Source organism: Spea bombifrons, chromosome 9 (genome assembly GCF_027358695.1).
Source record: "Spea bombifrons isolate aSpeBom1 chromosome 9, aSpeBom1.2.pri, whole genome shotgun sequence".
Classification (NCBI taxonomy): Eukaryota; Metazoa; Chordata; class Amphibia; order Anura; family Pelobatidae; genus Spea; species Spea bombifrons.
The window spans coordinates 42,084,011-42,099,341 of record NC_071095.1 but is presented as its reverse complement, the minus strand read 5'-3'; the positions used below and the strand labels follow the sequence as shown (position 1 = coordinate 42,099,341).

General features: G+C 38.8%; 1 protein-coding gene across 1 annotated transcript in view; it reads right to left on the bottom strand.

Annotated features, from left to right (window-relative positions):
- STARD9 (StAR related lipid transfer domain containing 9) overlaps nucleotides 1–15,331 on the bottom strand; it is a 90,963-nt gene that overhangs the window by 21,180 nt on the left and 54,452 nt on the right. The window contains exons 15-20 of the mRNA XM_053474460.1: nucleotides 15,170–15,244; nucleotides 14,200–14,379; nucleotides 13,460–13,511; nucleotides 10,800–10,937; nucleotides 9,643–9,725; nucleotides 8,544–8,638 (exon numbers count right to left, since the gene is read on the bottom strand). Of these exons, the coding sequence (XP_053330435.1) occupies nucleotides 8,544–8,638; nucleotides 9,643–9,725; nucleotides 10,800–10,937; nucleotides 13,460–13,511; nucleotides 14,200–14,379; nucleotides 15,170–15,244 (623 nt within the window). The remainder of the gene's footprint in view (nucleotides 1–8,543; nucleotides 8,639–9,642; nucleotides 9,726–10,799; nucleotides 10,938–13,459; nucleotides 13,512–14,199; nucleotides 14,380–15,169; nucleotides 15,245–15,331) is intronic.

The window sequence follows — 15,331 nt, the reverse complement described above, 5'->3', positions numbered from 1 at the left end:
AGTATCATTAGCACCACATCTAAAGAATACTTCTAGGAAGAGACATTACTAAATCTGAAAGAACTCTATACCTGCCACATTCTAAACAGATTTCAGAACACTTAGTGTACCCAAGCATGAATCTAATTGTTAAAAGCAAGGATTGTGTTACAAATGTGAGACTGAATAAATGGATGCCAAATATGCATGTGAACATGAACTCTGTACTACATGTAGTGCTAATATATGCGTGTGTGTATATAATATATATATATATATATATATATATATATATATATAAAATATATATATATCGACACCACTGGACTAATACGGCTACAACCTCTACTCTACTATACGTGTGTGTGTGTGTGTGTGTGTGTATATACCTATATATATATAGATATATATCTATATAGATATATATCTATATAGATATATATCTATATAGATATATATCTATATAGATATATATCTATATAGATATATATCTATATAGATATATATCTATATATATATAGATATATATATATATATATATATATAGATATATATATATATAGATATATATATCTATATAGATATATATATCTATATATATATATATATAGATATATATATCTATATATATATATATATAGATATATATATATATATAGATATATATATATCTATATATATATATATAGATATATATATATATAGATATAGATATAGATTTATCTAAGCCATTTATTAATATAGTTGTTTGGCTCCTTTCTAAATCATAATAATAGAAATCACCAAATATTTGTTACAGGCACACAATTTGACACACACAGGTTAAAACTACACACCTGTGGCTTTTTAAATTGCAATTAGTGCCTGTGTATAAATAGCCAATGAGTTTATTAGCTCTCGCGTGGATGTGCTGAGCAGGCTAGATACTGAGCCATGGGGAGCAGAAAAAAAACCTGTAAAAAGACCTGCATAACAAGCTAATAGAACTATATAAAGATGGAAAATGATACAAAAAGCTATCCAAAGTCTTGGAAATGCCAGTCGGTACTGTTCAATCACCTATTAAGAGGTGGCAAATTCAAGGATCTCTTGATGACAAGCCAAGGCCAAGAAAGATTTCAGCCACAACTGCCAGAAGAATTGTTCAAGATACAAAGAAAACCCACAGATAACCTCAGGAGAAATACGGGCTGCTCTGGACAAAGAAAATGTGGTATGTTTTCAATACGAAGATACTTCAACAAAAATGAGCTGCATGGTCCAGTTGCCAGAAAGAAGCCTTTACTGCGCCAATGCCACAAAAAAAGCCTGGTTACAATATGCCGGACAACACCTTGACATGCCTCACAGCTTCTGGCACACTGTAATTTGGAGCGACGAGACAAAAATAGAGCTTTATGGTCAACAAGGCATAGAACCATAAGAATACCATCCCTTCTGTGAAGCATGGTGGTGGCCCACTGATGTTTTGGGGGTGGTGTTGAGCTCTAAAGGCACAGGGAATCTTGTGAAAATTGATGGCAAGATAAATGCAGCATATTAACAGAAAATACTGGCAAAAAACGTGTATTCTTCTGCATGAAAGCTACGCATGGGACGCTCTTGGACTTTCCAGCACTACAATGACAAGTTGATCCTCCAGTGGTTACAGCAGAAGTAACAGTGTGCCAGAAGGTGAAGGTTCTGGAGTGGACATCAATCTCATGACCTTAATATCATCAAACCACTCTGGGGAGATCTCAAAGGTGCGGTTCATGCAAGACAACACTTTAGTTGTCTTGCATGAACCGCACCTTTGCGATCTCCCCAGGCAAAATGCCATTTTGCATTTTGCCATGACGAATGGGCAGCTATACCACCTGCAAGAATTTGGGGCCTTATAGACAACTATTGCAAAAGACTGCATGCTGTCATTGATGTCATTTTGTTTTCTTTGTTGCCATGTTTTGTTTTAGGATTGTGCCATTCTGTTATGACCTACAATTGAATACGAGTGTGAGGCGAGTGTAATAAAATCCTGTAAAGTAAGAACGTTATACAAAATTGACTTTGCATTTTGTTAAATGATAAATAACATGTCTGTCAACAAAAGAAAAGACTAAATCAAATCAGTGTTTGGTGTGACCACCCTATGATTTCAAAACCGCATCAATTCTTCTAGGTACACTTGCGCACAGTTTTTTAAGAAACTCGGCAGGTAGGTGTTCCAAAAATCTTGTAGAACATACTTTCAGAATTTGACTCATCAGTCCACAGCACCTGCTGCCATTTTTCTGCACCCAGTTCCTGTGTTTTCATGAAAAGTTGAGTTGCTTGGTCTTGTTTCCACATCAGAGGTATGGCTTTTTGTCAGCAAGTCTTCCGTGGAGATCACTTCTGATCAGACTGCTCTGTACTGTAGATGGGTGTCCCAGAGTGCCACTGTTTTCTCCCAATCTTGAACTAACGGTGCTGCTGGACATCTTCTGATAGGTGAAGGAAAACTAAGCATGATGTGTCTTTCACCTGCTGCACAAAGTTTCCTTGGCTGACTACTGTGTCTATGTTCCTCAACAATGCCCGTATGGCTTTTGACCTTGTTAGTGATTTTGGCTGTTCCTCGCCCCGTTTTAATCCTCTCACGCAGCTGTTTCTGTTTCAGTTAATGACTGTGTTTTAACCCAAATATTAAATCAATGATCATTAGCCCCTGTACAATTATTTATTCATACATCTGTTTGCCTACAAAATCCCTGACTTTGGACAAGTGAACTTTTCTCTTTTAAAGGCAAAGACTGGTCACACCAAATATTGATTTGATTTAGATATTTCTTCTGTTCATTGCTAAAAATAAACTATTAACGTGTCTACTTTTAAAAGCATTCTTACTTTACAGAAATATATATATATAGATATACACACACACACACACACACACACACACACACACACACACACACACACACACACACACACAAATATACCATATGATTTTTTGTGTATAAGTACATGTAATTTTTTAATGTGTATAAAAAGAAAATGCTTAATATAAAGTCTGACAAGTCCACATTTAGGATAGCACATGACACTCATTCGTTTATACATAGATTCTGGAATAAGCAAGTACAGACTACACTATTTAGCTACAATTAAGCATCAGGATTTCTAAGCAAACATGGCAATGATGAACAGTCATGGGGAGGTACTGATCAGCAAATTATCAACTGCAATATAAAGAGATTTCGAAAGGACAGAGAAACACAAGCACACGTTTGGATAATTTAAGCATGTTTTTAGTATGTGCGATAACCAAATAATTGCACTAACCTTGAGCTGAATTAGAAATCCTCCATGTATGCAGGAGAGACAAAACAAAATTACAATTTAATATCGGTCTGCTTTGTAGCCCCATAGACATAAATCCTAAACAATCTTGTTGTGATTAATGTCTCAATCCTAAACATGCTTGAAGGTACTAGGGGGAGTCGGAATACACTTCCCACGATCCAAAGCCCTGCCCAAGCTAGTGCGCAGACTACAGACTACAGCATAATGCAGTTGTTACTATAGCAGCTGAGGCATTATGAAGCTCAGAGATTGATTGCAGGAACGGCAAATCGCAGCATTTTGCAGGTCACTGCAGCGGGACTCCAGTGTATGCTGCAATGACAATGCAGTGTGCATCAAATGCATAGCTGCCTCTCTCTGCCAGCAAACCGCAAGAACGTGGGATCTCTGTGCACTGACATTGTATTTAATTACCGACGCCGATCACACATTTCCCTCCCTTGCATTAAGAATGCTGACAGCCGTACAATCCAGAACTAAAGCTTTTGTTGTGCAACGTTACAATGAACTAGGAAAAGGGATCTAAATCCTTTAAAGCCTAATTACTGCAGGTGGGGATACCCTTTAGTAGCCAACAAGCTTATCCCCCCCCACTGTTGACTACATTATGAAAAAGTGTTTGTACTGTAATTAATTTTATGTATTGAAAAATAATGTATCTTAACTAGTGTGATATCTGTACTTTTAATAGAAGAGCAGCCACATTTCAGTTGTAAAATTAGCTAAAGAAGTCAGTGGCAGCCATTCAAGCTAGAGATTATAAAGCACACGGCTTGGAAAATCAGTGTATATAAGTGCAATCAATTACACACACACTGAAAATGTGCGATTCCTGTGACAGGACGCCCCGTACCCAGTCTGGGTAACTCCGCCAATAGCTGCTTCCTAGAATTGTATAAGGACACAACTCCAACGCACCGCTCGCCAGTCACCCAAATCACTAGCCGAAGCTTAATGCAGGATGACTTACAAGAACTGTTTATTCAGAGTCACACACAGGGTTTTTTATGCAAACATAAATGAATTATCAACAACATCTTGGGGGGGTGTCAGACACAGTACAGGACCAATCCCAAATCAATATCAGCGCTCCACAGTCCTCAGAGCATCTAATATTTGGGAAATATGGTTAAACCTGCACCGGGGGGAAATCAGTAGAAACTGACCCCTACCTACACACAGAAGTATTTACAAGGCCAGGGCCCACAGTCAATAGGGAGGAGGCTGGCTCTCAGGCTTCTCCAGGGATGGAGGGTTCCGTCACAATTCCAGATTAACCCCTTAAGGACCGGGCTCATTTTTCGTTTTGTACCCTGTGGGACCGAGGCTGTTTTGACACTTTTGTGGTGCTTGTGTTCAGCTGTAATTTTCTCCTCACCCATTTAGTGTACCCACATAAGTTATATATTGTTTTTTTCAGGACAAGATGGGCTTTCTTCAGATACCATTATTTTGATCGTATCATCTTATTTACTATAAAAAAATAAAAAAAACATGGTGAAAAATTGAAAAAAAACACATTTTATGACTTTTATTTGAAAAATCTTTTACTCACCTAAAAAAGCAAGTAAAAAAACTAGCTAAATAGATTCTACTACTTGTCCTGAGTTTAGAAATACCCAATGTTTTTATGTTTTTTTTGCTGTTTTTTGTAAGTTATAGGGCAATAAGTACAAGCAGCGTTTTATGATTTCCAAATCTTTTTAAACAAATCTGGTCAGTCTGCCTCCATCTCCTCTTTGGAACATCTTTGAAGCCGGTTAACTCAATTTAACCCATTCAAACCATATATTTTTGAAAACTAGACACCCCAGGGTATTCCAAATGCTGTTATTTTAACCCTTTCCATGCACCAATTATAGAACTACACTTTGTCAAACTTTGTAATAGTAATTTTTTTTATTTTTTTTCACACAAATTGTATTTTAGTTATAGATATACAGGTCCTGGTATATGCCACTGTCAAACAACACCCCAATGTGTGTTCAGGAACATCTCCTGAGTGCAGTGATACCCGACATGCATGGGTTTGTCGGGTTGTTTCAGATTTAAAATGCCACATTTGGGAAGTGCGCTTTTTTTCTCCATTTTGGTCAGTCTGTACCTATGCCTTATCTTTGAGCTAGGCCACTCCAATTTACCCCATCAGCCATTTTTTTTATATATTAGACACCCCTTGGGTATTTGAAGTGCTTTTATTTTAACTCTTTGTTGAGATTTTTGAGAAATTTTAGCACTTGCTCAAAATAATAAACTTTATTTTTTAATTTTATTTTTTTAATACTTTTTTATATTTTTTTTTACACATTTTGCTGGTACTGGATGGTTCATCTAGTGACATCACTGCATAATTATTTTTAAATGTTAGCACATTCTTTTTTATTTTTTTTTCCATTTTTTTTTATTTTTTTTTGAATATTTTATTAATCACATAGTGATTAGAAAGCTGGGCTCCATTGACTTGCATGGTTGAATGCAGTACCTGTATTCAACCAGCAAGTGGAGCCAGTTCTCTAGAGGGTCTGGAGACCCTCTAGCGAACTTTTTCGTCTTTATTGTTTTATTTCCCGGGCCGCCGCCATCTTGCTTGATGGCGAAGATCACCGGCAGCGGCGGCTGTGACCGCTCTCCGGAGCGGTCACAGCCCACCCAGAGGTAAGTGTTTGGTGTCGCTGGATGCCTCCTGATCGAGGCATTCCAGCGACACCATTTAAGTTTAGGAGGCGATCGTTGATCGCCTCCTAAACGCTTTTAAAACGGGCGTCAGTCGCCATACAATGTATGGCGGCTGTTGACGCCCCGGGGAGGGGCCAGACATGGCCCCCGATGCCGATCTCGGCCTTGCTGAATGCCTCGACATCGAGGCATTGCAGCAAGGCCGTTTAAGCGAAGAAAGTGATCCTTGATCACTTTCTAAGCTTATTTAATTTTTTGACGGTTCAGGACCGTCAAAGGTCATTTAGTGACCTTCTTGTTATGACGGTCCTGAACCGGCAAAGGTCGCGAAGGGGTTAAGGTACACAGGTAAAAATCTGAGTGGTAAACAAGATATGATGAGGGGTCCCTTGTATTGTGCCACTTGGCCACTATATAGTTTCTGTACCTTTGTACTATGTAAGTACTGACCATATATTACAAGCATTATAGTGTTGAAAAGATACATGTACGTAGCAACTAAGAAAGGAGAAAATTTGAATGCATTGTGAAGCCTTGATGCGATAAAAGCCAACAAATGCTGTTTTTTGGGGTTTTTTTTAAAAAAAATCCCTGGCACAAACCCTACAGTCACCATCACAGTGTGTGTGTGTGTGTCCAATAACGCACAGTAGAAATAAAATATTAAGAAGCTTGACTACTAATTCACAGGGCTTTTACGTACAGATTCAAGGTTCTTTCAGACATAAAACGCTGAGCTAGTAAATCTTCCTGAACATACTTATGTTTTTCTAGCATTTCATATATTCCACATTTATTTCCTTGGATGCAAAAACATTCCTTCCATGATAAAAACCATCTGAGAACAAGTAGATTGCAAAATAGTTTTTAAAATTAAAACACAAAACAAATAAGAGCCAATTTAATTCCTGCTAAATGTTTATCTATGAAGTAAACAAGTACCATTAGCAACACCACAAAATCACAAGCAAATGGAAAGATCTTTCGACAATGGTATTGCTAAGGTTTAATAACCAATGCAAGCCAGTTGTGTTTTCACGAGTTGTGACTCCCCAGGGTCATAGAATCCAGATCAGCTGGAAAAATACTTTCTATTAAAAAAAAAAATATTGTTCCAACTAGAGGCTAAAAGTACCGTATTTGCTTGATAAGACAAGGTTTTTTTCAGAGCAAATGTTCTGAAAACTACCCCTCGTCTTATAATCGGGGTCATCTTATAATCAGACCTCAAATAGGTCTGACTATGAGACTAAGATCCAGATCCCCGCAGCGCTGCAGGGGACCTGGATCCTCCTGCCCCCCCCCCTTACCGGTGCTTCCGAGTCCCCAGTGTGTAGCCGGGGCAGCGTGTAGACGCCTACGCGTTTCGCGTAGGCAACTTCCGCTGCAGCCGGAAGGAGGGGCTGTCAGAGATCAGAGTTCCCCTCACCGGGGAATTCTCTCTGACAGCCGGGGAAGGTCTGTGCGATGGACGCAGACAACCCCCATTGCTAACCGCACCTCCTTCCGGCTGCAGCAAATCGAGCAGACGTCTTCACGCTGCTCGGACAACACACTGGGAGTTTTTTGGGGGGGGGTTAAATGGGGGGCATAAGGCATTTCTGTAGGCAGAGTGCTCTATGATATGCCTTTTAACGCCCTTAATGCCACTCTGCCTCCAGAAATGCCTGTTAACCCTCTATATGCATATAGGGGTATAAGGCATTTCTGGAGGCAGAGTGGCACATAGGGGGTCAAAAGGCATATCATGGGGCAGAGTGCCATTGGTTAAAAGGCATATCATGGGGCACAGTGGCATTTAGAGGGTTAAAAGGCATATCATGGGGCACAGTGGCATTTAGATGGTTAAAGGGCATATCATGGGGCACAGTGGCATATAGGGGGTTTAAGGCATTTATTAAAAAAAAATAGTTTACATGAATTAACATTTACTGGTAAAAAAAAATTCCTATAGAGTCATCTTATATTCAGGCTTTTTCTTTTTTTCCTAAATATTCAGATTTCGGGGGGTTGCCTTATAAATACGGTAATAACAAATCAAGCAAAAAGGTCATGACTTGTATTTAACATTGTACATAACATTGGACATATGTCGGCAAATTAGCTCAGATCCTGAAATAACATGAGCCAGACATGTTCTGAGATTTATTGTCCCAAAAGATATCAGAAGAATTAGCTTAGCTTCGGTTAAGTTAGTTTAACAACATGGTAGAAGCCTGTGTCAGCCAACTCTCACAACTGAGAGTACAGAACGACGGGACGCGAATACGCAGGCAGACGTTCCTGGAGAGCTTTGAATTAATAACCGCAACAGGTCGTTTTATACTGTCTAGATAGGGTCTCTGTCTTCTTCGACTAGACGGTGGTCCAAGAGTCAGCAAGCACTGACTGACATAGCAAATACTATGTTTGTAACACTATGGCTGTGTGCCAAGGAAACAGATAAGAAACAATAAAGAGCTATATAAAACCTTTCTATCACAGTAGCACTATGTGCTTATGCATGTGTGAATATTTTGAGCACATGGAAAAACAATGTGTTAGCGTAGATTTTCACCTACCTTTCATTGAAATTGAGTTGATTTGCCTCAGAAAAATCTCCAGACAGATCCAGCCAGTCCAGAGAGCCACTGCTTATGAAAGATGCGTGGCTGTCCTATGGAGAGGAAAAGATGCATTCTTATTCCAGGTTTGGCGAGACTTCCCTGGGCTCTCTCAAACTAATTCTGACATGTGTCTACACCGAGTATACCGATACAACCTGAACATGTCTGCCACAGCAAGGCATACTGTGACCATTCGTTTAACTAAAGATTGAAAAGAGATACACTTCATCTGGTACATGATGTACATTCCAATTATTTCTTCAATATAAAAAACATTTGTTATGAAGCTCTAATCTAAGCATGTATTTCCTCGTATTATTATTTCTTAATTTTATTGGACAAAAACGTTTGCTGCTACAGATTTGTTTTGTTATAACTTTTACGTATTTAACTTATCAATAAATGTATTTTTAAATAGTGTTTTTTTAAATACGGATGCGGGACCTAATTTTAGGAAAGTTAGCGGAACTGCAGCAACTTGCAACATTTTTTGTTTTCACCCTCTTTATTTGTGTTAATTTCTCATTGCCTACCAGACACATAATAATGGTGAATACAGAACACAGAACAAGGACTTGTTGCTTGAGTAATCTATTGTTATTGCCTTGTCAGGTTTTCCGTTATCCTGTTCTTGTTGTATGACCTACATGGCTTTATAAACCATGCCCAGCCCAAATAAAATGTGTGTTCTTTAGGATCCTGACTGGCGTGTCATGACAGATGATACAGTTCTTTGGCAGACTTTTCTCCCCATGGAGAAATAAAAATAACAATTTTAAGCGGATCTGAAATCTGTAAATGTGAAATTTTCATGCTCACGGTATTTGATTAATACAGCAGCCAAAGTGTTTACTAATCAACGTCATTCACACTGGTATAAAGCTCTCGGCCTGTTACTAATACTAGAATACAAAAGAGGCATTGGGTGGTTTTATGCACCGAGACATGTTAGAGATGTTTATATCGTGTCACATGCACCATGGATAAAATTATGATACGATTCTTTAATCAAGTTAGAAATCTGTGTAATGAAATAAAAGGCTAGTGAACATACAGATCGTCGTTGCCGCAGGATGGCAGCTTCTGCTGGGTGATTAAACCTAAACCGATGTGTCTTTCCCAAAACAATGACAGCCCCTGCAGGAAACAAGTACATTCAGAGACAAGCAGATTATAATGGAGAAAACTATAAATTGTAAATGTAAGACTCTCAGATAAAACCAGTAGCAGTATTACCGACATCACATGCATACTTAACATATAATGTAACATTAGATAAAAACCCATTCGGCTCATCTAGTCTGCCGTTTCTTGGACAAGGGGGTAAAAACTGGTCAAGGCTGCTATTGTGTATTTGTATAGTGCTGGAGTCAGTCTGTGAGTGGGTGTGTTACTGTAGTATGAGTGTGCTATATGTATAGTGCTGGAGTTAGTGTGTGTGTGTGTGTGTGTGTATTTATATATTTTGGCTGGCTTCTAGATCCAAACCAAATTTGTCGACCCCTGATTTAAATGTTTCTCTTACATGTCCCCTGTCCCCAGCTCTTTTCTTTCCTCCAAGCTGTATGACTTGGAGAAAAGAAGAGATACTGATTATCACAACAGAAACCACAACATTGAAGTACATTTAAACTTTTTATGTGCTAATAATCATAGTACAAGACTATTTATTTTGAGTGAAATGTTCAATAATATCAAGATCTGGGAATACTAGTTGTATTCTGACCATTAATGGAACGACTAACAAGATTACATATTTCATGAGATTTAAGTATACATATGTTTTTGTGCTGACTATGATTAGGGCTTAAATTCCCTCTCATGCCCACATAAAATGAAATCTTGAGACCATAGAAGGGAATGGACATCTTCACATCTTTGTAGCATAACTAAATTAATTACTATAATGTGTACCATGTGGTTTTAGTTTTTGAACCACTGTAATTGTTTTAAGAGGTACCTAGCTTAAAACAAAGGGACTATTTTATCCCAGTTAGACCAAGATCTGGATCAAAGGGTAGCATACTAGCCAATGATATCCCCCTCCCAGCAACTTAATCCCAGCACAGTTTATTTTTATCTGTAAAAACCTTTACCTAGATTTATAGAACTGTAAAGTATAATATTTGGGAAATGCGGCAGATCTGTTTTTTTATTTAAAAAAATAGCCTTTGATCAGGACAGTGCTGACGAGATGAACTGAAACCTTACCTTGTGACAAGCGACAGGCTTCTGTAACTTCTAGTCCATTGACAGTGCAGGGTGCTCCCGGCACAGGACATAGCTCTACGACTCCTGAGTTATTACTGATTACACAGTGTTCCTTTTCCATCCACTCTCCGAGCAATACTGCCATTAAAAATATTAAGGGACAATAAGAAATGTAGAGAACCCAACAAACAGCGTGTCTTAAAGAACTGCCATTACTGGGTTTTCAGCAGAAATGCATCATCTAGAGCAGTGATGGCGAACCTATGACACGCGTTTCAGTGGTGACACGCGTAGCCATTTGGGGTGACACGCGCAGGATTTCCTGCGATTCATCCTCGGCTCCTGCACGGCCGCCGAGGATGAAAGAATCTGTGCTGGAGGACCCGTTCCTCCAGCACAGATTCTTTCATCCTCGGCGGCCGTGCAGGAGCCGAGGATGAATCGCAGGAAATCCTGCGCGTGTCACCCCCCCAAAAAAAAGGGGGGGGCGGGACGTGCGTTAGCGTAACTAGCGGGGGGCAGGGCGGTGGAGGAGCAGGCTCGCAAGGGAGCGGTATCGGAGGTCTTTAACAGACCACCAGCTCCCTTGAGTGATTTTAAGCCGGTTCAAGGATCTCCCTTGAACCCGGCTTAAAATCACTCAAGGGAGCCGGAGGTCTGTTAAAGACCTCCGATACCGCTCCCTTGCGATCCGCGCGGCAACAGCTGTTGTGCGCCGGGGTTTGTTGTCAGATCCCGGCGCACAACACTGAAGCCGCGCCCACCGCTGTCCGTGCCCTCTGAACCCCGTGCCCTCGGAAGAAGAACTGAAGAAGAAGAGGAGCGAAGAGCAGGAAAAGGAGCTGTAAGGAGAAAAGAGGAAAGGTAAGAAAGCATACAGTGAGAGTGGATTGGTGTATGTGTGTGGATTGGTATGTGTGTGTGGATTGGTATGTGTGTGTGGATTGGTATGTGTGTGTGGATTGGTGTATGTGTGTGGATTGGTGTATGTGTGTGGATTGGTGTATGTGTGTGGATTGGTGTATGTGTGTGGATTGGTGTATGTGTGTGGATTGGTGTATGTGTGTGGATTGGTATGTGTGTGGATTGGTGTATGTGTGTGGATTGGTGTATGTGTGTGGATTGGTATGTGTGTGTGGATTGGTATGTGTGTGTGGATTGGTATGTGTGTGTGGATTGGTATGTGTGTGTGGATTGGTGTATGTGTGTGGATTGGTGTGTGTGTGGATTGGTGTATGTGTGTGGATTGGTATGTGTGTGGATTGGTATATATGTGTGGATTGGTATGCGTGTGGATTGGTATGTGTAGATTGGTAAATGCGGATTGGTAAGTGTGTGAGAGTGATGGGTGTTATGCTGTACCATTTCCAATGTATTTTTCATTATATAATTATGCTCTAAAGTACATCATAACTCCCATCACTCTATACTGTTCCATACAGTGGCAGAGCTGGGAGACAGAGGCCTTGCACCCCCACCGCAGGACTCCTGAAAGGTAAGTAGTTACTAAGCAGGTATGTTAAATAATTTGTTTTTGGTTTATTAAATACAATTATATATTGCAATTATACATTTTTGTAGTTTAAACTATAAATTGCGCAAAATTATGTTTTTTTTGTCGAAGTGACACACCACGCGAGTTATGCTCGATTTTTTGCCGATTTTTGACACACCACGCCAAAAAGGTTGCCCATCACTGATCTAGAGCTAGGAGAAAAGAAAAGGTTTCTTCTGGCAGAAGGTAACTCGAAAACTATACAATTAAAAAAAATGTAGCCAAAGTTGAATAATGACAAGACTGAGAGATCTTGTACGAGTTACTCCCACAATACCATCACAATGCTAGTGCCTGACCAATCTGGCTGACGGTGATGAGATTATGCCTCAAAAACTATGTACCAAATGAAGGGTGAAGGCCACAGGATCTCCAACTTGGATACACGGCTTTGACTCTCCCAGTTAGCAGGCTTAAGAAATACTTGATGCAACCGAATGGGGCATTCTTAGAACTTGTGTTTCACTGAACTATTACATTTTTAAAGACAAGATCTCAGTCAGCGAGAGACCGAGATTATGATGGCAGATTATAGAAAGGAATAATAAAGAGAATAAAATGAAAGCTACAAACAAAAGCTTGAAATTAAAGGCATCTATAAAAACATATGCATGAAAATTTCTAAATATATAGAGGGCTCCTTAAACCCAGCAAAATAAAGTATAGAATATAAATCCTGCAACAGACTTCTTTTCTGCCCCATTAAAAAACAGATCATCGTTTCACTGGCTTATTAAACTGTTTTGGTATATAGTAAACTATACTCCTTAGGTTTTGTATAGTTATTAAAACCATAAGACCAAAGCCTAAGAATATAATTACTACCTATTTGCAGGCATTATAAAAGTATAACCATCTCCAACAGAGCACATGTACATTTCTGTTTCATAATATTATATATATATATATATATATATATGCACATGTCTGTGATGGATACAATACAATGATTCAAAGAGATCACAATGAGCTGACAAAAATAAGGACAGGTACGACTAGCTTAAACAAAGCATTGCCTGGTGTGTTTCTAAGGGTTAAATGGTACTATGGCAATTACTTTTAGCACTAAAAGTTGGAAATTAATCAGTATAAATAGCTTTCTTACCAATATCATGATCGTGCTCTGAATCGTTCCTGCCAATTTTAGTGGTGCCCTCCTAGACATATAAAACACAGACAAAAGATTAATACAAATGTCAATCAAACACAGAACATCCACAGACATTAACATTGAAGGCTTTTGTCTAAATACACACAGGGTGCACATAAGGCAATGAATTTTACCTTGCTGTAGATGGAAAGGCAGCAGGATAGCTAGTGTGCCAAGTACAAATTACAAGACAAGAATCATCTGAATCTGGAGGATAGAGATAGCGAGATAGAGATAGAAGCAAGACAGAGGAAGAGAAAGAATAAGAGAGGACGGGAGAAGGGAAGGTAGAAGGGAGAGCGAGAGACATGGGGGAATAAAGTGGAAAAAATATAAGGGGATAGACAGGGGAAAAGAGAGAGAGAAAGTTTTATTAGAGAGTTTGGGAGTAGAATGTATTAATTAGTTTTCAGAAAATGTTATAATATGCACAATGCAAATGGTAATTATGTTTTAATTCAGGTTAAATTTATAAACACAAGTGTAACTAAATAATGGTCATGTAAACGTCAGAAAGTCAATGTATGAGCTCAACTATGCTTTGCTTAATTGATGACACTTAAGGTTAATAATATAAATAAATATTTACTAACTACACTAATTTAGCATGTTTTTTGTCTGTTATATCATCCTTAATCATCTTGAAAACTGCATGAAACGATTGAAATGTTGTTAAACATTTTAGATGCACGCACCCTGAGATGATAAATCACTACTCCAGTGCTTAGGATATCATCTTCCATGGCTATTAAATGAGGCAGACTGAAATCAATGGTGACCCCGGCTTTGCCCCTGTTTATATCCACTTTGCACTGCTCCATAATAGCTTTCTTATCGGTCCACTTATCTGTCCAATCTTTGGTGAGTTGCTCAATCTACAAACAAATGCATATACCAATCAGTGCTTCATATATATAAATATATGTATATATTAAAGGATATACACTCATAATTGTCTGGTGTTAAGGGGGATATATTTTTAAAGGGAAGTCATTTTACAGAATTCAATTAGTGGTTTTATAGCATTGGCTGCTATGGTGATCAGGCCACTTAAAAGCCCCAACCCTCCTGCACTAGAGCACCACATGTTGTTGAGGCTCCCATATGCTTATTGCCTGCCTTCAGGACTGTTCTTAAAAGAGAGCTATGTGTGTGGCTAAATATTTGTCAATATTAATCAATCAATATATATGTGCTCCTGGCAGAAAAAAACAAGTACTCCACAGGTTACAATAAGAAAAACATTATTGCTATGATTTAAATATTATCTTTTGGCAAGTGGTCTTATCACTGTGGCAAACAACAAAATGATCCCCCATTCCATTGGATGCTATTGTGATGTACAAGAATCAATTGATTTAATTGTTTTATGTAGGGAAAAAAACAGGGTTGTGTAGCCTCATGTCCATTGCCCAGTGCAGAATCAGTACATGTACATTTGTCAACATCCAGCACAGGGAAAATGCTTTTGTGCATTATCACAATAGTAAGTGTAGAATACTATTTTGCTCCCTATAGGGTGCCAACATCAACTCATGGGTCATTTCCTTTTGAAAATATTGGGACTAGGAAGAAGCAGCGACGTCAAGTTAGCCAGTATAGGAAAAGCAGGGACATTTCAAAATTATTTTTTTCTATTGTCACTCCCCACCACCACCAACTCACCTTCAGTTCATTTTGGCGTACCAGTTCTGCTAAATTTCCTTCTTTTTCATCACTGAGTGAAGGGCTGCTGGTCCTCTAGATTAATTAAATATAAAAAAAGGACTTAATACGTCTAATGCTATTATTTAGATATGTTGGTAACAGTGGAGACTCTAGAAACAA